The sequence below is a fragment of the Eublepharis macularius genome, chromosome 2 (genome assembly GCF_028583425.1).
Source record: "Eublepharis macularius isolate TG4126 chromosome 2, MPM_Emac_v1.0, whole genome shotgun sequence".
In the NCBI taxonomy this organism is placed as follows: Eukaryota; Metazoa; Chordata; class Lepidosauria; order Squamata; family Eublepharidae; genus Eublepharis; species Eublepharis macularius.
Window position 1 is genome coordinate 190,869,221 of NC_072791.1, and position 20,667 is coordinate 190,889,887.

Consider the following 20,667-nt stretch of genomic DNA (forward strand, 5'->3'; position numbering starts at 1 on the left):
AGAAAAGATCACTCAAAATCATATCAAGTGAAGAGGTGTGATTTTGATGTAGCGAGTTCATTGAGGCCACGTGACAAATCAGAGAATAAATCTTGATTTTACAAGAGCCCCAGGGCAGTACATTGCTTCAGGGGTCGAGACATGTTGAAAGAAGTAATTAAAAGCACAGCTTTATACAACTCAAAGGAAAAGGGAGAAAAGATTAAAGAACTTGTCACATGATCATGACAACCTAGATCAGAGCTTTGGCTTGGATTTTAGGAGTCATGAATGAAGTATAGTTTCCAGAAGAGATTTTTGTGTCCTCCCCCTTCCCACTGGAGGACCTTGAAAAACGGCTTCTTGGAGTCAAGGCTCCTCAGAAATGACATGAGCTGGACAGGAATAGTCGATGCCTGGCCCCATGAACTCTTGCTCTGTTCATGTAAGACCTTGTGCAAGAGACAGAGAGAAAGAAGGCAGTCCCCAGCAACTTCCTCTTCCCTCGAGGCACATCCCAGGCAATTTTCAACCACTCACCCTCTGCAAACTTAGCAGTAGCTTTTGGGGAGATCAGGGATCCCAGTATTATGTGTAAGGAAAACTAATTCCATTTCACTCATGTTTCTTATCATCCAAGCCTTTGATTATATTCTACACTACAAACTTAAATTGGCATAATTTTCTATCCACCATCATCCTGATTTTTATCAAACATTTACCAAACAATGACTTGGATCCTGCCTACAATTTCTGCAAATGAACGGATGTGTGTCCATAGAAGCCCAACTGCCCCCTCCCACAACAGCTTAAAATATCTCCCCAAATGCTGCTCCTGGGATTTAGGGGACCCTCATGAATAGTTTAGGGGGAGATCAGCGAAAATCCCTACCCACACAGGTAGAAATTCTAAGTGGAATCCAATCTAGTGATCAAACTTCTCACCAAACTACAATGTCTAGGATTTTGTAGGTGAAACTGTGACTGTAAAAGCAGCATAAAGCCAATATATAGTCTAGTTATACCCTGATGGCAACTGATGGTTTTCTATCATGGCTTCTCTCACAGAATCTGGGAGTTTTAGTTACGTGACTCTTCTGAGACTTTTCTCTTAGAGATCTCAAATCTTCTTCTGAGAACCACATTACCCATTAGTCCGTGAGGCAACTACAGAAGTTCAGACAATAGATACCTGAGGCCTACTTCTCACATTCAGCAGATGAGGTGGTAACTGGCAAAACTGTTTCTTGGCTCTTAATATGTTGTCTCTCATCACTAAATATTCCTTAGTTTTAAAAAATCCTGCTCACAGAAAACTAGATGTCAGGAAAAAGTGTTTTTTGCCTAACATTCTTTCTGACATGCCAGTTTTCAGTAAGAATGTACTACTGTTTGTGAGACTTCAGTCTAAGTTTCAGCCTTGATTTTATACAGATCCCACGTTGCATTATACACCTTGCAAGAATGGGCATTGTTATTAATTTTCCTTCAGTTATTGAAAGAAAATATATACAGCTCCATTCCCAAAATATGTGGTTCTGTATTATTTCATATTTTTGTAGATTTTGTGTGGGTAGAATATAAACACTTTCAAAATGAAAGGTCAATTTTGGGAACTATTTGGATAATATCTATACACACTTGTTTTGTAACTGTGGAAAATGTATTTTAAAAAAACAAAACCATGGCCAAACAAAGACCCTCACATCTACAGCAAGTGACATAGCGGGATCTGAAGACAGAAAGGCACATCTAGAATAAGGAAAGATTCCAGTTAAAGAAATTAGATTTCACCGTATTCTCAGATAAGAAAGTAAAAAATAAAATAATGTGAATTCCTCTCAAACCTAAGCAGGTCTATTTACAGTCCTACTCAGTTATTCAATTGGGCTTACTCCCAGTAAGGGGTTTTTAGGATTGTACCATATGCTGCCAAAAACAGAAAATAGGAGTCTCACAGCCAAAATGTAACGTAACTGCTCTCCCCACCCTACCAAGAAACATTTATCATATTCTTCCTGGGGCTGACTGTTTTTTTGTCTTAATTATGTATACTTTACTGAGTCCATAATACATTCTCTACACAGAACAAATACTTCTGTGATTTAACTTTGTATTTAAACAATGCCACAGAGACAATGGATTGTTTTTTTAAAAATCAATGATATATGAATACATCTATGACTACCACGTATATAAAAGAATAAAATGGATCTAAGAAATATTTAAATGAATATAATTAATCTCAAAGGCCCATGATATTAGATGACTGCAGCTTCCAACCTGATTATGAGAGATTCTGAACACCTGATGTGTGCTTCTAAAACCAGTGGGTTGTGAAGGTTTTCAGCACTTTCAGGGGGAAGGGTGGCAAGTGTTCAGTCACTCTCAACTACTACCATAAAGTCATACGTAGGGCTGTAAGAATTAACCAGCTAACAATAGCAAAGCTCCAGAGTGTAGTAAAAAATTATTTCACTAAGATTTATGATACTACTCCTCGGATCAAAGACTTTACTTTTTTTAAAAAGCGGATACCTGCGGTCCATCTCTGGCTTCATAGAAGTCACCCACTCCTATTTTTGCACTGAAGCTGAAATTGTCCCTTGAGATATCCATTATTCCATTTCTGCTGAGATACTGAAAAAATCACATATTTTTCCACTTCAGCTTTTTAGTCATTACAACCCAGCTTTGAAGTACAGCTAATATTAGAGAAGTCAAATGTTTTGCATATTCTGGCAAAGGGAATATGAATTTACAAGAGGTCAATTTAGAGGCAGGTTAAGGTACATTAGCCTCACATCAGAGGACATTTTGCATCAAGGAACTTTACTGGAGGAAAAAGTTCATTTTTATGAAGAACTGAGTGCATGCTTAATAAGTACCAGGCAGTATAACATTTAAAATATACCTTTACTACTTCAGGGTACTGCCGTAGCTTCTTTCCACATGGTGCGTAATAGGCTACTTCTCCTTGAAGACGGCCACCAAAGTTCCTTATTCTTGTTTCTCTTTGCCAGCTATAGTAAAATACAGTTATATGTAAGAAACATGCACTGGTTTGCATCCTCAGAACCACTTGTGGAATTCTGTTCATGGAATTCTCCTGGGTCTCAGGTAAGATAGCTCTTTCCCAACCCAGCTGCCTGAGATCATGTGACCGGAGAAGGCAAGAATTGAACCGTGGATCTTCTCAATGCCAGGCACGTGCTTTGTCTTAGAGCCTCCTCTTAAATTTTCCTGTACAAATGGCTTCTCCATCCTTCGTTGGTCTGCCTTAGTAAGAATATGCAGTTCGCAAACCAGCTATACTTCTGCCCTCAGCGTTAACAAAAATTGTAACTCTCTGTTCTAAGTAAGTATTGTCGTTAACGTTTGATCTTGACTCAAGAGCTATAAAAGCTATTTCAAAAGCATCCTCTTACAGAGTGATGGCTGCTGCCACAACTGACTGCCAAAATTTAATGCAAAGATGTCTTTTACCTACCCGTACTCCAGAGGAATGCGCAATTCTCGCTCATCTGTGACTCTTCGCCTTTTTGAAGTACCTTGAATAGAATTCATTTATTTTAGAGAGGGGCAAACAGAAACGATAATTGCACAATCACATCTTGCCACTTTAACTTATACACTCATCTATTTACTTGTTTATTTGCATCTTTTCAGTCAGATAAAAGTGATAGAGAGACATGCAACCTTTGTAATTAAAACAGCCCGTGGAGGGCTCTCTCTCTCTCTCTCTCTCTCTCTCTCACACACACACACACACACACACACACACACACACACACACACACACACACACACACACACACACACACACACACACACACACACACACACACACACACACACACACACACACACACACACGCGAAGAGGAAGTGGATAAATGGAACCTGATTTAAAATAGGAGACCATTTTAAAGGGGTAGAAACTCTAGACACTTCAACAGAACTTTTGTCAGTCTACACATGGGCTTGGTTCAGACATCACACAAAACCATGATTTATTTTACCTATGGTTAGTCTGAAGAGCCAGGATTCAGCTCATGTACAATCACCTAGAACCAAGTTTGCCTAGTCAAATGTTTCTCTCTGTAGCCTGGGAAGATGTCCGCACAGAATTGAAATTAAATTTAGAACTCACATGAACTCATAGTTAGTAAACCATCTTCTTATTCTGGCTTGTTGGCTCCAAACTAGTCATAGTTAGCGGAGAGGTCTACATTCAGACAGACAATTACACTAACCGTTGTTAGTTTAAATATACCATAGTTTTGCACAACGTCTGAATTAAGCCACGGATGGACTACAATTGCATTTAAAAGTATTAAAAACTGACATAAAACAGATATAAGAAGAAAAACAACACTAAAAACATTAGAATGCAACAGGTCGCTATTGGAATTATCTTGATTCTTCATTTAAACTGAGTGAGCATGTTATATTCATCCCATGCTAAGAAGCAAGTCTGGATTGGACCCTAAAAGAACCTGCTTGTAAGTTAGTTTAATTAAATTCCTGGCTATATATTTACAGATAAACCTGTGATTCTCAACAGTTCTATAGCCAAAGGTGCGCAATATGCCTGTGGCTATTGGATAACTGTTATGACGTCAAGCATCTTACTGACTTTTGAGAACTTCTTTTCACACACTGGATGCACTTTGACAGAGGCCTGCATAAGATATTTTTCTGTTTCCTGTGCCCCACATGAAGCTCCTCTCCTCACCTCCCTCATTGTAACTAGGGGTGTGCAGGGCCAGGTTGCTTCGGGAAAAAAATCTGGAAATACCTTAATTCCGAAGCGGCAAACCACTTCGGAATTAAGGTATTTTACTCGCTTCGGTATGCTCCGTAAATATTCAGAGCATACTGAAGTGATGGGGGAAAACTCCCCCACCCCCACCTCCCCTGGGGCAACCCCTCCACCCCCCAGGGGCAACCGCTCCACTCCAAACCCCCCTGGGGAAACCCTGCCACCTCCACCCACTTACCAGGCGGGAGGGTGTTTGACAGCTGGGCAGCAGGCCACAGTGGCGGCAGTGGCAGCACAAGGCTGCGATGGCCTGGAGCCAGCCGGTTCGGCTCCTCTGCCGCCATGCCGCCGCCTGAGCCTGCGGGGCGGTGGAGAAGGCCGAAGTCGCTGCTGTTGCCGCCTCCGCCCCTTCCTGCCCCTCTACTGGATGTGGCGCGGTGGCGGTGTGGCAGCCATTTGAGGGGCAGGAAGGGCTTTCTCTGCCTCCTCCGGCCCTTCCTGCCCCTCAAATGGCCACCGCCACACCGCGGCCAATTAAGGGGCAGGAAGGGCCGGAGGCGTCAGTGGTGGCGGCGGCTCTGGCCTTCCCCACCACCCCACAGGCTCAGGCGGTGGTGTGGCGGCAGAGGAGCCAGAGCCACCACTGCCGCCGACCAGGTGGGTGGGGGTGGGGGCTGGGGATGGCAGTGGGGGGCTAGGGGTGGGATGATGTTTAAAGGGCCCTGCCACTGCTTGCAAGCAGCGGCGGGGCCCTTTAAACTCAGCCCCGAAGCTTTCCGAAGCATTCCGAATGCTTCGAAAAGCTTTGGTTAGGGATTTCTGAATTGGGGCCAGCACACTGGCCCCAATTTGGATATCCCTAATCTTTACAGATCGGGTCCGATTCGGGTAATTTATCTGAATCGGAAGCCCAAAGCACACACCCCTAAATGTAACCAAAATTCACACACGCAAAAATGGTGAATTCAAGTTCAATGTACAGCAATGACTAGTCATAAATTGACTCTTTAGTGGAAATACTAACTTGTAAAAAACATCTTAATCTAAATAAGTAGTTTTTTTTCCTAATTTGCAGTCCGCAGGAGAATCAAAATTACTACCTACTTTGAATTTGCAAGGGCACTGTGAACGGCCGTTTTTTGAAGAAAATCAAAGCTATCTGGTTATGTAGAATTCAACCTGATACATTTTAACAAGATAAATACCATCTTGATCATTTATTATATAATGCAGTAAGGGTTCTGCAATATACTCTGCAAGACTATATTTTTCCTCAGTGTAAATCTGTGGTGTCAAAACTGTGGTCAGAGCAACTGACCCAGAAGCAGCACCTACCTTCCTTAAAAAACAAAACAAAAACAATCCCTGTTTCCATATCATAAACAGGCAAATCGAGGGATAGAACTGAGATATAGTGGTAAACCAGTTTTGCATTGTTTTCAAAGAGGATGAATAATGTCTTCATTAGTTAAATAGGTTTGTCATGGGGATCCAAGAACCTGGAAACTATCAAGATTCTCTAAGACACGGAAAGCAGATAAAAGCTAGATTTGGATCCTGCAGGTCTTCAACTGCAATGATGTGCTAAAGATGTATACTGTATCTGACAAAATAGGCTCTGGGCACATGAATGTATTAGTCTTTAAGGTGGAACTGAGTCTGTCTTAGTGGCTCTTCTTGGGGTTTTAATTATGGGCCAAATTTGGCATTCCTTTTTATTCTCCTCAGGTAGGCAGCAGCTGTCAGAAACTGGTTTCCCAAGCACTTCCAGGGGCCACTTCAGATTGGGACTATGGTGAGTTGTGGGGAAAGGGTCATCCCCCATGCTATTTTCCTGAACCCAAAGGTCTCCAGAAAGTGTCATTTGCCCCAATGTGGGGCAAATGTGCACTGTGGGCTAGTGTACATAATGTCTTGTTTGGTCCTGTGAGTTAAATTTTTTTCCATATTTATTTTACATTACTTTCTTTTTGCAAATTCAGCTGCTAGTATTGCTTTTGCAAAGAGGAGAACGTCATGGGGGAGAAGAGAAACGTAAAGCCTTTCCACACTTGCCATTTTTCTTACTAGAAAAGGCCATCCCCCAAGCTGCTTCTACCCTATCTGGCAATTACTAAATCTTGGCAGCTAAATCTGCAAAAGAAAAAAAAATTACATTGTTTAGAATTTACACAGAAGAATCTGTGCTTGAGCCTTCAATTGAGTGTGCCATATCAGAAAGCTTGGCAGAAAGATTATTGTATGAGATTGGCTGAGCCAGATGAGACAGGCTGCAAGGAAAATTTGAGAATGTCTCACAATTCGATACCCTTGGCCACAGTTTCTGAGCCACTCTGTTCTCTCATTTCCCCTCTCTTCCTCTCTCTGGACAAGAGGGATGTCACTGTGCGAGCACCCAGTTAGCCACTGTGTGAGAACAAGATGCTCAATTACATGGATCACAGGTTTGATCCAGCATAGATGCTCTTACATTCTTATGAGAAGAAGGGAAGCTGGAAGCCATAGTTTGTAGCAGCTTCCTAAAATGTTTCCATATGGTGGGGCAGGAAAAACCATCCCTGCTGTGGAAGCAGCAGGAAGTGGGGTGTGTGCGTGCATGTGCGTGCAGAGGAACAGCACTTGTTCAGAGCACCACAGATCAGCTGTGAACTAAAAAAAGCCTGTTGAAAGTCTGAAAAGTGGGAAGGAAAGAGAGATAAGCACTGTAATTTGAAGGCACAGCTTAGTGCCACGCCCTTTCCTGGATTGGCTGTCGGCGGAGATTCTGCGGAGACTCCACCCACAGCCACCCCACATTACCCCTTTAAGTCAGGGCACAGGAAGTTTTTCCTTTGCTCTGGCTGAAAGCGGAAAGCCCCAGGAGCCCCAAGTGTTGGACTTGTAAGAAGAATGATCTAATGTAGAAGCTCCCCCCAGAAGTAGGAGCATGCTGTATCCCACCAGAGGAAAAATCCCAATGCAGAAGCAAGCCTTGTTAATTTTTTGGGAATAAAAGAGAAAACTGCTATTCACACAATAACAACCGCCTGTATATTTCCCAGTGTAGAGATTAATTTGTGGTTCAGAAAAAGGAACATGATGTAGTGCTGAGATGTCTGCGTGTAAAGGTAGCAACATGAACTGAATGTGCAAGGGTGAATCTTGAGAAGCGATGAATAACGCCCATCCCCTTTTAGATTCCAGCAAATTATTTTTCTCTGATAACAGTATTTTGTTAAATAAAATCATTGCAATACCACAGTGTGTGCTTGACGTAAGTGCAGAAGGAGTGCCCACAAAGACAGGTGAAGGGGACTTAGGGCATAATGCCGCAGGAGCAGAACTTGGGGTCTTTGCTACTTGGAGGTTAAGTGGAGTTGAGCAAGCAGCAAGATTGATGGAAGAGCTTTTGGCAGAGGAAGCTGTTTTGTTCAATTTAACTGCAGACTTTTCTCCCTCCGTGTCTGTCTCCGATTCATCTGGGTCTTTATCATCTTCTTCCTCATCATCTTCAGATCCTTCAGTATCAGACCCTTCTGAATTGCTATCAGATTCTTTGGGGAAATAGAGAGCACTGTGAATTATGAGGAAATGACACATCCCCATTCTACCATCTTTGGGGACTGGGAAAACATTTAAGTAAGAAGCACATGACTTGTAATAGAGAATTCCAAACTATTTACAGCAAAGAAGAATCAATGGATGTTGGCACTCTATCGGCCATTTTGACCCAGAAGTAGAACATCTTTATTGGAAGGAGGGCAACACCCTCTTCAGGCTTGTGCAATCCATTTGGGATGCCTTTTTTGGCCTTTGAAACCTTGATGTCTGGCCCAACTTGTCATCCAACAAACTGAATTTGGCCAACAAACCAGATATTGTAGCCTACCAAAGGCCTCACACCCTTTCTGTTTTACTTTGTTTTATATTCCAGGTAGGCAGCAAAAACTAGACGTTCACTGAGCAATTTGTGAGCCACCATATACGGCAGGCATATTTGGCTTATTTCATAAGTCTTTCAGACCAATTTAAGATTTAATAAATGTACAGCTCTTCTGCCCCTGAGGACTGTTCAAAAACCAAAGCTAGTGCAGAACATACTAGCCTCCATGCTCATAAGTCTGAACGCAGCATCGCTTTGTTCAGCCTTCCAGACAAAATGTAGGGTTCCAGTTTTGATTCTGCTTTCTACTAGAATGCCAGTGAACACAAACTTATACAAAGAAACCAACTCTCTGCCCATTATGGCTTCCACAGATTTTAACATACAATACAACTTAGAAGCAACTTGTTGGTCAAGGTTTATAAAATCATAGAGTTGGACGGTACCTCCAGGGTCATTTAGACCAACCCCCTGCACAATGCAGGAAATTCACAACTACCTCCCCCCCCACACCCCCATTGACCCCTGTTCCATGCCCAGAAAATTGCCTACAGGCAAAAAACCTCCAGGATCCCTAGCCAAACTGGCCTGGAGAAAATTGCTTCCTGACCTCAAAGTGGCGACTGGCATTACCCTGGGCATGTAAGAAAGGGCCACGAGAACTAAGCATTGATGTAACACTTCCTACCCTCCCTCTCATCATCTGCCTAGGTCTGCCTGCTAAGAAGGTTGTTTGTAACACTAAAATACTCTAACTCTTCATCCCCCTCCCCTTTCTCAAAGACTGGAAAATCCTCCCCTCACCCAAACCACTTGGGTATCTCATAACTATTATCTCTTTCCTCAAAAGGTGATCCAACTGCAACAACAATAGCAACCTCTCAAACAAGTGAGACTCTTATGCTACATTTAGGCTGGCTCATCAATTAATCACTCTGTAGTTCTTATTTCAAAAGTTATAGTTGTCATAGGAACCAGAACAGAACAATGAATCTCTGAAGGAAGAAAGAGAAGGATGCCTTTGGAAGGCAGCAGACATGCATTTAACATAGTTTCTTTAAATTTAAATAAACCTGATTGACTGTCATCAGAATCTTCATCTTCATCATCTTCATCTTCGTCCTCCTCATCGTCATCGTCATCCTCCTCCTCATCATTCGAGTCTTCGGAATCTTTACTGCTAAGAATGTCCGAATCTGTTCCTCTGAACTGTTCGACTAGTGATTTTGCGGAAGGATGGTTGTGTTGTGTTTTTACCGATGTTACTGCATTATTGCTGACTGCCTTTTCCTTTGCTGGACCAGGTAATACAGGAGAGGTAGAAGACATAACAGGTGTCCGGTTGCTTGGTGTCTTTTTCCCACACGTGCTTAAATTTACTGGTGAGGAAAAGGTTATGTTGCTGGAAGTAGGTACATTTTCATTAGCCTTGGGCTGAGATTTGGATTTGGTGGTAAGTGCTAGAGGAGCCTCCTGAATGACGCTCTGAATAACTCCATTGGGTTGATGGTTACCTAAAAGTGCATTGGTCAAGAAAGGATTAGAATGGTTGTTTTCTAAAGAGGTGCGTTTCTGATGAGCTGGTGATGAACTGGTTGGCTTTGGACTCGATACTGCTGTGATAACCTTCTTCAGGTTCTTGGGCGATTCATGTTGTTTCTTTAACTGTGCTGGGAATGTTTGTTTGTACTGTTCCTGTAGAAACATAGAGACAACCAAAGATATAACCAAATGCCATAGGAAAACCCTTAACAGTTTACCTATTTTAAATAGATGGCAAAGCAGATAAGTAGCTATCTAGGTCATGAAGCGGCTCTGCATTTTCTGAATAAGATAACTAACATTGCCTGGATTCATATATGAAGAAAGATGGGACTAATCTGGAATTGTGACTTGATAAGGTTGTTGTGGGTAGCAAAAGAAACGGCGTGTGTTGTCTGTCATTCTGGAGGCGGTCACTGCAGAGGGGATAAAGGAGGGCCATTGCTTTACATGCAGAAGAAAGGCATAAAGGATGTGCCAATAGTTAGCTGCTGGGGGAAGGCTTCTAATTTTCAACCTCTGATAAATTAACTTGATAAGGGAAAGAACAAAGCCATGCTAGTGTTCTTCAAGTATTTATTATGAAGCAAGAAAGATCAAGAGGTTGCAACCCTATTCATGCTTACCTGGAAGCAGCTCCCACTGTAATTAATGGGATTCACTTCTGAATGAACTGGGTTTAGCATTGGGGTGAAAATAAGATATCATAAGCATTGCAGTAAGAGGTATAATGCAACCTTTAACGGTTAAGTGCCACTACAGTGTTTCAATCTCTTCTCCTACAAACCTGGCCATTCAAACCTTTGTTCACAATCTACAATGAATATACACCACAGGAAACCATATGAAACCACATTCATTCCTCACACTTAAATTAGAATACATGGATTATGACTTCACAATTGTTAAACAAAAATATTAGTTACAATACCTCAGCAATTAAACATAGTAACTGAAAATCAGAAAACATGTACAACTCTGCAGAAAACGTGAGATTTTTTTCTTTTACTTTCCATTTAACAAATGTAAAAGGTGCATCCAACACACAATGTGATTATGCCATCCAATTCTCCTTGACTATTAATATGGAACTCTCGCTACTTTGATGCAAGCATAGCTGGTATAGTAGTGCCTGCTCATTCTTTTGATTATCTCAAGGGCAACAAGAATGCAACACATTCCAAAGAGGGGGGGAAAGGATAAATGAAAACGAAGAAGTAATATGCAAACAGAATTGTCATGCCAGGTTTATATGCTAAGTGTAAGGATATCTAAAATGTAACCAAAAACTAATAGAAATAATGGGGAAATGTTTGGGTCATATAACTCACTGGGGCCGTTTCCACACAGCTCCCCACTGCTCGTAACAACCCAGAAGATCGCGCAAAAAACACAGAAGATCGCATTTTCTCGCGCGAGATTTGCGCAACGCCACAATTTTTGCGTGATCTTCCAGGTTGTTACGAGCAGCAGGGAGCTGTGTGGAAACGGCTTGGGATGCATTTTTAATCGTGAGCTATTGGTTTTTAGCCACTGCTAGTACATCCTAGGCAGAGTTCTAAGTCTACTGCCTTCATGGGACATAGAGGAGTGTAATTTTGTTTAGGATCCCACTGTGAATTCTTTTAACAGCATCTGAATGGCAAATATTCTACACTTTCCTTATGTACATATAATACAAATTACCCTATTTACCTGAAAGACACTGCTTTCCCCCCAGGAGTGCCCTCAAGTTGCCTTAAATTCACATGCAAGTTACAAGTATATGCAGTCATAACAAACGTTTTGTGGGCAACCTTTTCGAAATGGAGTTGTCCAACATTCAGGGTCATCTTCCTTTCAGTAATACAAAACTGTCATAGTGTAACACATCCAAACCTTTCTAGGGGATTTTACATTTGTATGTAATTATACATTTCATAAATGGAATAACCTCCCAATATTGTGAGAAGATGTGGTAAAAAGATTATGGGGCCACTAGGTTTTGGGTGTTTTCCTGGTAAAAGACAAGTTTTAAAGAAATTTTTAAAATATGAATACAGAGTACGTTATTAAACTTAGAATCCTGAGTTGGTACTGCACGTCCTTCTGGAGCTAATTTTTTGCTCCATCTATTTTTCAAGGGCCCTACAGTTCATTATTCTAACATATGCCTAGGATGTTCCAAGGAAAGAGCAAGAAGGAAAGTATGAAGGACTCCTGCCTATGCTTTTGGGTCTCCCCTAAAGAGGAGGAGGGACAGCATCTTCTCTTCCTATTACAAAAGTGGGATACAAATTGTGGAAATAATGACATTGAGATTATGAAGAAGTATGGCTTGCACTTCCTCTCCCCATCTGTTGGGTCTCATTTAAAGGAGGATTTGTATATCTCCTGCCACTTTTGACAGCGTGTGGAAACATGAGATGAAGAAGCACAAGTCATTATGTTTCATCTCTTGCCACTTGCTTGACAAAAGTATGAAGCAGTTTATGTTTATGTTTACTAACTAAAGCCTCCTTCCAAACTTTGCAGACCTTCACATGCTTATCTGTTCTCATAAGCCTGGCAAAAATATTTGAAGCAGAACACACACATTTCCAAACGGTTATGTTTGGCATGACCTAATGCCAGCTTAGTAGTTCATTTGTGAGGCCCCTTAGTAAATCGATATGGGTATCGCTAAGGATCCTTTCCACACATTATTGTGCATAATCTTTCTCTTAAGGCCATATATTTCCTGAGCAATTCAAGTTTTCCCCCTGAGTTCACATGCATTGCCCAACAGACCAATTCTAGATTCCTTTTGTGACATGGGGTTAGTTATGAAACACACATCTCCACTGTAGGTCCACACAACAATTCTTCCTCACAGAAAGAGGGAAGAACAGGGCTGTAGAGTTGCCAATTCCAGTCTGGAAAATTTGGAGGTGGTGCCTGTGGTTGGGAGAATTTGGGGAGGTTCTGGAATAATATCCATTTCCTGATGGCAGGGATTTGTCAGTAGTGGTGCAGAGCTCTCTTATATTGGAGTTGCACTCCCTCTAAACATTTTCACCAGAAAAAACTTTCCGATAGTCATGATACTGCAGGAGCGTCAGGAATGATCTCCCATTTCCTAAGGCAAGAAATGGCAGGTAAGAAGGCAGTGAGGCTTACACAAGTGAGCCACTTTTCAGCACCTTTCCAGGCAACTCCACAACCAGGAAATGGGAGATTACCTCTGAGGCTGTTATAATGTCACACAAACATCTGGGGCAATTTCCCATATCTTGGTCATAGAGACATTGAAGGGAGTGGTGCAACAAGTCTCTTGTTGCCTTTATCCCTGCCTTACTAAATAAATAAGTAAGCATATGTACACGAGGGACAGGAGTGGATACGGATTAGGCATAGTTAGTCAGAGAACAGGATACTGGACTGCACGTAGGGCTGCAACTTCCAGGTGGTGGCTCCTGGAATTACGACTCATCTCTAGAGGACAGAGATCAGGCTGTTTTGGATGGTGAACTCTAGGGCATTATACCCTACTGAGGTCCCTCCTCTCCTAAACCTCACCCTCCCCAGGCTCCACTCTCAAAATCTCCAAGAATTTCACAACCCAGAGCTGGTAACCCCTTGTCCATTTTCATTCAAAAATATGTGCTACGGAGATGGCAGTCCTTTTATATGAATGAGCATGTTAGTGGTATGCTGAAGTCACACTGGATGTTATCTGCATGGAGAAGGAGAAGGGGGTCAGCAAGGTCCTCTACCACATGAGCAAAGGAATTTTCTTGGAAAATACATGAACCAGGGTTTATTGTTCTTCCTTTATGGAATTTGTAAACATTCTGCTAATTACACGTAAACTTACAGGCATCCACAATTTTAATACTACCCTGATTTTAAAAGCTCCTATTACATCAGGGGAACAATTCTAAGCAAGTCTATTTAAAATTAAGTCCCATTTTATTCAATCAGGCTTACTCCCAGGAATCAGACTTACTCCCCAGGTAATCCAACCCATGAAATTACAAAAGAAATTACAAAATTACAAAAGACTGCCATTAAAAGTGTATGATTTTACACTATGAAAGGCTTACAGTCCACACAGGCTTTACACATTCCAAGACAGACAAAACCTTGTTTCAATCTGAATGAAAAATGAATCCCTCCCAAGGGTAATGTGCACCCAATGAAAACTAAAATCAACTCACCCGGTTTGATCTTACTTCAGTGGTCAATGGACTAGGTTCTTCAGAGGTATTTTTATTCCCTGCCTTGAGTAGATCAGGAGAAGGAACTATAAGTTTTAAGAAAGTTTCCTTTTTGGCTTGATTTACCAAAGACAAAGGGTTCACATTGGGCACCAATCCCGTAGACTGTATTACGCTTGTGTGTTTGTTCACAGATTCCTCCTTTGCCTGAGAGCTTTGGAAAATAAAGGGAAGCTGCTGTGACAAAACCTGAGGCTGCTTCTGCTGGGACTGGAATGATGGGTGAGTCTGGGTGTCAGACACAAGAGGTATTGGCTGGTGTGTTCTCTTTTCCTGGGGCTTTTCATGAGTTTTTTGTCCATCTGCTTTCATCTCGGGTCCACTATGCAATAGCACCTGTAAACATAGGGAAATATATATGTATATGTATGTATATTCATATGGACACACACTTAAGCTGAAGACCCTAGACCATAATGTTAATAATGAGTTGCTAAAGTAGTTTCCTCAACAGCCTAACACTAAACAACAGATCAGTAACTGGCATGCACTCTGCCACACACTCACAAACAGGCGCACACTGAGGATCTGTCATCTTTTTACTGAGAGATAATCTTAAAATAACCTTACAGTACGTCTTCTTCACACTGTGCTCTGTAACGTCCTCCTTTTAATACGTGAAGTCAAAGTGTAGAATAAAAATGCACTTTGAAAAATTCAGTTGGTTTTGAACGTATGCCACGCTATTAGCCTAACGGAACACTGAGGTTTACATTCTGGTTACTGGTTACTGGACAGTGTTAACTGCTATGCGAGGAAAAGAGCAGCTGTAAACAGAATTCAGTAGCCATGGCAACACACAGGACAGCTGAACCTTTGCAAATATGGATTGCTTCTTTGGCCTGATATCTGTTTTACATATTCCCAGTGTACAATAAAATTAAATGGTACTCGGGTTAGCTAATTTCCTAAAATATACCTGCCTGTTAATTTAAAGTGTTGTAGCTCTGCCTTGTCACCTTTACTCCTTCAACAAATCACTAGCTGTCAGAAAAAGAGGTCCCCTGTTTACTTTAGGTCAGAAATGTTTTAAAAACAGACTTCGTTGTCAGAAATGGGTGTTGGTAGGGGTGGAGACCCACCTACTTATGAACTAGTGAAAGCACTGTTGATATCCAATTAACTATTGATAATATTTCTATTATGGAGTACTTTTCTGAGAGGATCTGACCATTTTTGTTCACACTTGCCTATTATAATGAATCTTTCATATAATTCTGCTCTTGTTCCCGCTGTGGGGTTTGTACCAAATTGGTGGGGGGGTATGCTGAGGCAAAAAAGAGGTTAGCTGTTGCCAAGGTGTTTTTACACAGCATATTGTCCTTCAGCCAGGCAGCTACATAAAACTAAAGAGACTGGCTCGTAAAAGACCATACCTTGTTCTTAGTTTTCGGCTGTGCTTCACTTTCGGAATCAGAATCATCATCTTCACTTTCTTCTCCACTTTGATCCTCTTCTTCTTCCTCCTCTTCATCTTCCTCCAAATCATCTGAGTCACTGCTGCTAATGCCTTCACTGGAAGTGTCTGAAGAGGAGCCAGAATCACTTTCACTGTTGCTGGAACTATCCACTGCTTTTTTCCTAGGTTTCTTAAGAGAAGGATACAACATTTGTGCATAAATAAATATTTTATTGCCCTGACGTGGGTAGCCTATGCGAGCCTGATCTCATCAGATCTCGGAAGCTAAGCAGGATTGCCTTGGTTAGTAATTGGATGGGAGACCTCCAAGGAAGACCAGGGTTGCTATGCAGACCCAGGCAATGGTAAATCACCTCTGTTAGTCTCTTGCCTAGAAAACGCCAGTAGGGGTTGCCCTAAGTCAGCTATGAGTTGACAGTACTTTCTAGCACCACCACCATCAAATCTTTTATTATCCAATTTATCCAAGGCTCCCTGACACAACAATGCACTCCACCTTACTCTCCTCTTGTGAGCATAGGCTGGGATCTACCGGACGTTTTCCATGGACAGAAGAGACTTCCACACCCCTGCAATCCAAAGTGCACTTCCAAGTGCTGCTCCTTGGGGAGGGGTGTAATTGGCAAAAAACTGCATGCCTTGCATGCACAGAAATTCTCTGGTGGATCCAAGCCACTGACTAGTGGATAGACAGTTTGCCTTGACTCTGCAAGACCTAGACTCAGTACCTGTCTCTCCCATGGACTCATCATGTAACCTTGGGCACGCCCCTCCTGCCTGTTCAAGTTCTGTTAAATGGGAGCAACAGTGACCTATTCAGAGGATTGTTGTGAGTCCAAACAAAACAAACAGTTAGCACACTTGCAGTGCTATGTACCTGATCTATAGGATGGTCTGCAGGGTAATACCCTTTTCACAGCTGAGCACTGAAAGCTTGTGATGTAACTGTGACTTGCACAAGTGAACAATCTGACCACCAAAGACATGGGATTGAATCCAAAGGTCATTTTCTGCTGACCTAAATTATTTCCAAGGGTGGAAAGCAAAATGATTTTTACCCTCCCTCCCTTCCCACTCATGAATCTCCTCAAAATTCTAGTGCTAGGACAGGAAGACCTTAGGGACAACATGGTGGGGCAAAGTGGGATCTGCAATGGAAGGGGAAATCTGGCAACATTTCCCCCCTCTTCTACTGACAGAAAATTCATTTTAGGTTGAATTCATAATTATAATTGTGTTGTTGTGGTTCAGAAATGTGCACAGAAAAAAATCCTAATGTTTAGTGCTGGTCACATACAACAGAAGGAGGCTCAGCGTACGGAAGCACCTTCCACACACAAATTAAATTGCTGGATTGGGAACCCTATGGATGCGCATGCATATCTGAATGCAAATTATTTGTTTCAGTACAACAGGATGCAGACAAAGGCTCACATTTCTATCTGCACTGCAAAACAGAGGGGATTTTTTTACCTCCAAGGAAAGTCTTGGACATTACATAGGTTTAATTAATTGCTGTTTAGTACCTACTGGCAAGTGGTTTTCCAAAGGACATCAAGAAGAAAAAATGTAAAACCATGCTGACTGGAGTGGGTTTTAGGCACCATATCACTCCAGTCTTGTTCCACTTACACTAGTTCCCAGTTTTCTTCTGGGTCCTATTCAATATGTTGTTATTGACCTTTAAAGCCCTATATTACTCGGAGCCAGCATATCCTAAGGAATGCCAGCTGCGGTATGAACCTACCTGACCACCATTATGATCATCTTTAGGAAGCTGCTCTGGGTGCCCCAACTATCTGAGCCTAAATGGGTGGCAACCTGAGAAAGAGCTTTCTCAGTCATGGCATCAAAATTATGGAATTCCCTCCTCAAGGAAATTCGTATGTCCCCTCTCTATCACTGTCTTCCACCAGCAAGTGAAGACTGTTTTGTTTGGCATTCCCTCACTGATGCGCCTTCCAGTTTACATCTTCTTTTTAATAGTTTTAGATAGAGAGACAGAGAGATAGAGATAAATAGACACTAGGTATTTTGATTCTTTGCCACCTTGGGGACACTAAATTGGGTTGAAAGGTGGTATTAAAATAAAGCAAAATATCGAAGGTTCAAATGTCTCTCCGATAAATTATTACACATCTCTTTTTTACTATTCAATTTAACTGTAAAAATCCAGAACAAATGTACTGTGGTTGTATAGCCTATTTCAGTTTACTTAAAGATATGTCCTGCTAAGTTACTCTCAAGTGTATGTGGGACTGATATGCACAGGAATCCAGCATTAAGTCATGTAACCACTATTGCAATCAGCACCTTATAGCTATGTAGAATGCACACATTACTGGCCCAATCCTGTGTACCAGAGGGGAGGAGTTTAAATGGCCTTCAGGCCAACGGCATGACGTCACTTCTGGGGATAGTTTTATCATAGCATTTCTAGTGATTCCTAGGGAGGCTGGATGTCACATCCAGGTTTTCTTGGAAGTGACATTATGCTGTCACTGGCTGCCCCCTATGTCCCCAACCCTCAGGTCTCCCACTCTCTGCTCGACTATGCTTGGCAGCTCTAGTACCAATAAACAGAATAATGTGTTAGGGAAAGACCTAAGGGCTGCTTCAACCTAATCCAGTTCTAATTTTATACAACATACTAAACTAGTGGCCCCAGATAAAATACACAACTCTCTCCACATAAATGTATCCATAAAGTTTAACAAGACTGAATAAATATTACCGTGTGGATGCCCATTTGCATTTTCACTGAATTTGCACACAATTTCCAACCCAAGGCACCTTGGTTTAGCCTGAAGTTGGATGGAATATGTCTTATTAGAGGGGAAGAAAAATGCCTTAAATTAAGATTCGTGACTTGTTCTTACCTTATCTTTAATCTTGTCAGCTCTGGCATCCAGAATCTGGTTTTTATTTTGTTCCTGGTTACATTTGTGACTTCCTCCAACAGAGGTGATAACCTTTGCCTGCCCTGCAGAACTTGCAGTGGTGGTGGATAATACAGACGTGTTGATGCCCGATACTGAAGTGGTACTGTTCCCATTTACTGATCCATTGACACCTTGAAAAATATTTTTTAATCAAATTGAGAGTTAGCAAATACTGAATAAAAGAGTCAAAATAGGCTGTTACATTGTCTAAATGTGACAAAATGCATTTTAATATAGATATTTACACACGTAAACAATAGCACATCTCCAACCAAAGCGATCCCAAACACTTAATTTTCATGGATTTCCCCCTCCCACTGCTTTCTCTTCCCTCCCAATGCTATTCCTGAGGGTTTTCTGACTCACAGGAACAAAAGCTTGGTGGGCCAAGTAAACTGTAGTGAGGAAAAAACCTGGCAACTCCCAGGCCACAAAGTTTGTAGATGGATACACCCAGGGCTTTTTTTCTGGGAAAAGAGGTGGTGGAACTCAGTGGGTTGCCCTCAGAGAAAATGGTCACATGGCTGGTGGCCCCGCCCCCTGATCTCCAGACAGAGGGGAGTTTAGATTGCCCTCTGCGCCGCTTGGTGCGGAGGGCAATCTAAACTCCCCTCTGTCTGGAGATCAGGGGGCGGGGCCACCAGCCATGTGACCATTTTCAAGAGGTTCCGGAACTCCATTCCCCCGCGTTTCCCCTGAAAAAAAGCCCTGGATACACCCCAGTATGTTGATTTCAAGAAGAAAGAATGTTTTATGAAAATATCAAAAAGTGTTCAAGGAAACAATAATTTCAGCAGCAGTAACAGCAATTTTGCCAAGATCTGTTAGCCACAATTTCTACAACAGTTTTAAAAAAATGAACATGGTGTTCATTGTTTGTTGCCATCCACGAACAATGAACAACGAACATTGACGAACATGACCTGTTCACGAACATGTTCATTGTTCGTGGGGGCCAGCAGGCTCTCCTCCAGCCATCAAGATCCCTACCACACCACTCTCAGAAACCCTACCTGAGCAGACAGCAGGAAATGTACCAATAATAAATAATAGCTTGGCCCAGAGAATGGCAGCAGCCCTGGAGCTTGAAGAGGTAGATCCCTATCCCACCACACACAAAGAAAATTCAAGCTCCAATGCACTCTCCCTGTCTCTCACTCAAAATGCCAACAGCAACTGTCTCTCCCTCACTGTCTGCAAAACCAGAGCTGGGAGCCCCCCTCCTCCCTGCTCTTTGCTTCCTTGTAACAAATTTGGAGTGCCACAGTCCACACTTGAAAGGAAGACCTGCCTATCAAGCTAAATTGGGCTTAGATTGGGGTTTCCAGGGCAACAGCAGGAGTTAAGACAGAGTTCAGGCAGTCCCTGCCTCCGGTTGCCAAGGGAATTGATTGCAGGTGCCAGATTGTCTGGCTTGACGGACAGCAATGAATGAAGCTTGCAACGACCACCTGTTCGTTTAGAATGGGGCCTCACGAACAACTTGTTCGCGAGCAGCTGACTGGGCTGTTCATGGCTTTTTTTAGTTCGTATTGCTGTTCGTGCCCATCTCTAGTCATGACATCGCAACACTGATCAATACTTCCCTTCTCCATGCCCTGCCTTCAAAAGCTCCCAGAGGTAGAGGACACAGGCCTGGCAACCCTACTTTCATAGGACTGAATTAATACTTTGATTTTTTACAGTGCAATTCCAAGCACAGTTAAACCCGGCAAAGCCCGTCTATTTCAATAGCCTTAGAAAAGTGTAACTTTGCTTACAATTGCACTGTTATTCTCCCTTTCCCAACCAAAAAAACCCCCTCTTTAATCTGTTTTCTGCCTTCCTCTCTCTACTTGCTTGTTGTAACACATGAGTTGAAGTGATGGAAAGCAGGGTTTGAAGAATTCCATGGATTGCAGCAGAGCTTGAAGATACAGC

General features: G+C 42.2%; 1 protein-coding gene across 2 annotated transcripts in view; it reads right to left on the reverse strand.

The window, feature by feature from the left end:
- BAZ2B (bromodomain adjacent to zinc finger domain 2B) overlaps positions 1-20,667 on the reverse strand; it is a 279,279-nt gene that overhangs the window by 81,520 nt on the left and 177,092 nt on the right. Inside the window, exons 6-13 of one of the 2 annotated variants that reach the window (XM_054970384.1) lie at positions 18,685-18,878; positions 15,762-15,974; positions 14,326-14,721; positions 9,679-10,300; positions 7,980-8,276; positions 3,470-3,530; positions 2,894-3,002; positions 2,518-2,619 (exon numbers count right to left, since the gene is read on the reverse strand). In XM_054970384.1, coding sequence (XP_054826359.1) covers positions 2,518-2,619; positions 2,894-3,002; positions 3,470-3,530; positions 7,980-8,276; positions 9,679-10,300; positions 14,326-14,721; positions 15,762-15,974; positions 18,685-18,878 — 1,994 coding nt within the window. The remainder of the gene's footprint in view (positions 1-2,517; positions 2,620-2,893; positions 3,003-3,469; positions 3,531-7,979; positions 8,277-9,678; positions 10,301-14,325; positions 14,722-15,761; positions 15,975-18,684; positions 18,879-20,667) is intronic. The other variant, XM_054970383.1, reaches the window with a different exon arrangement.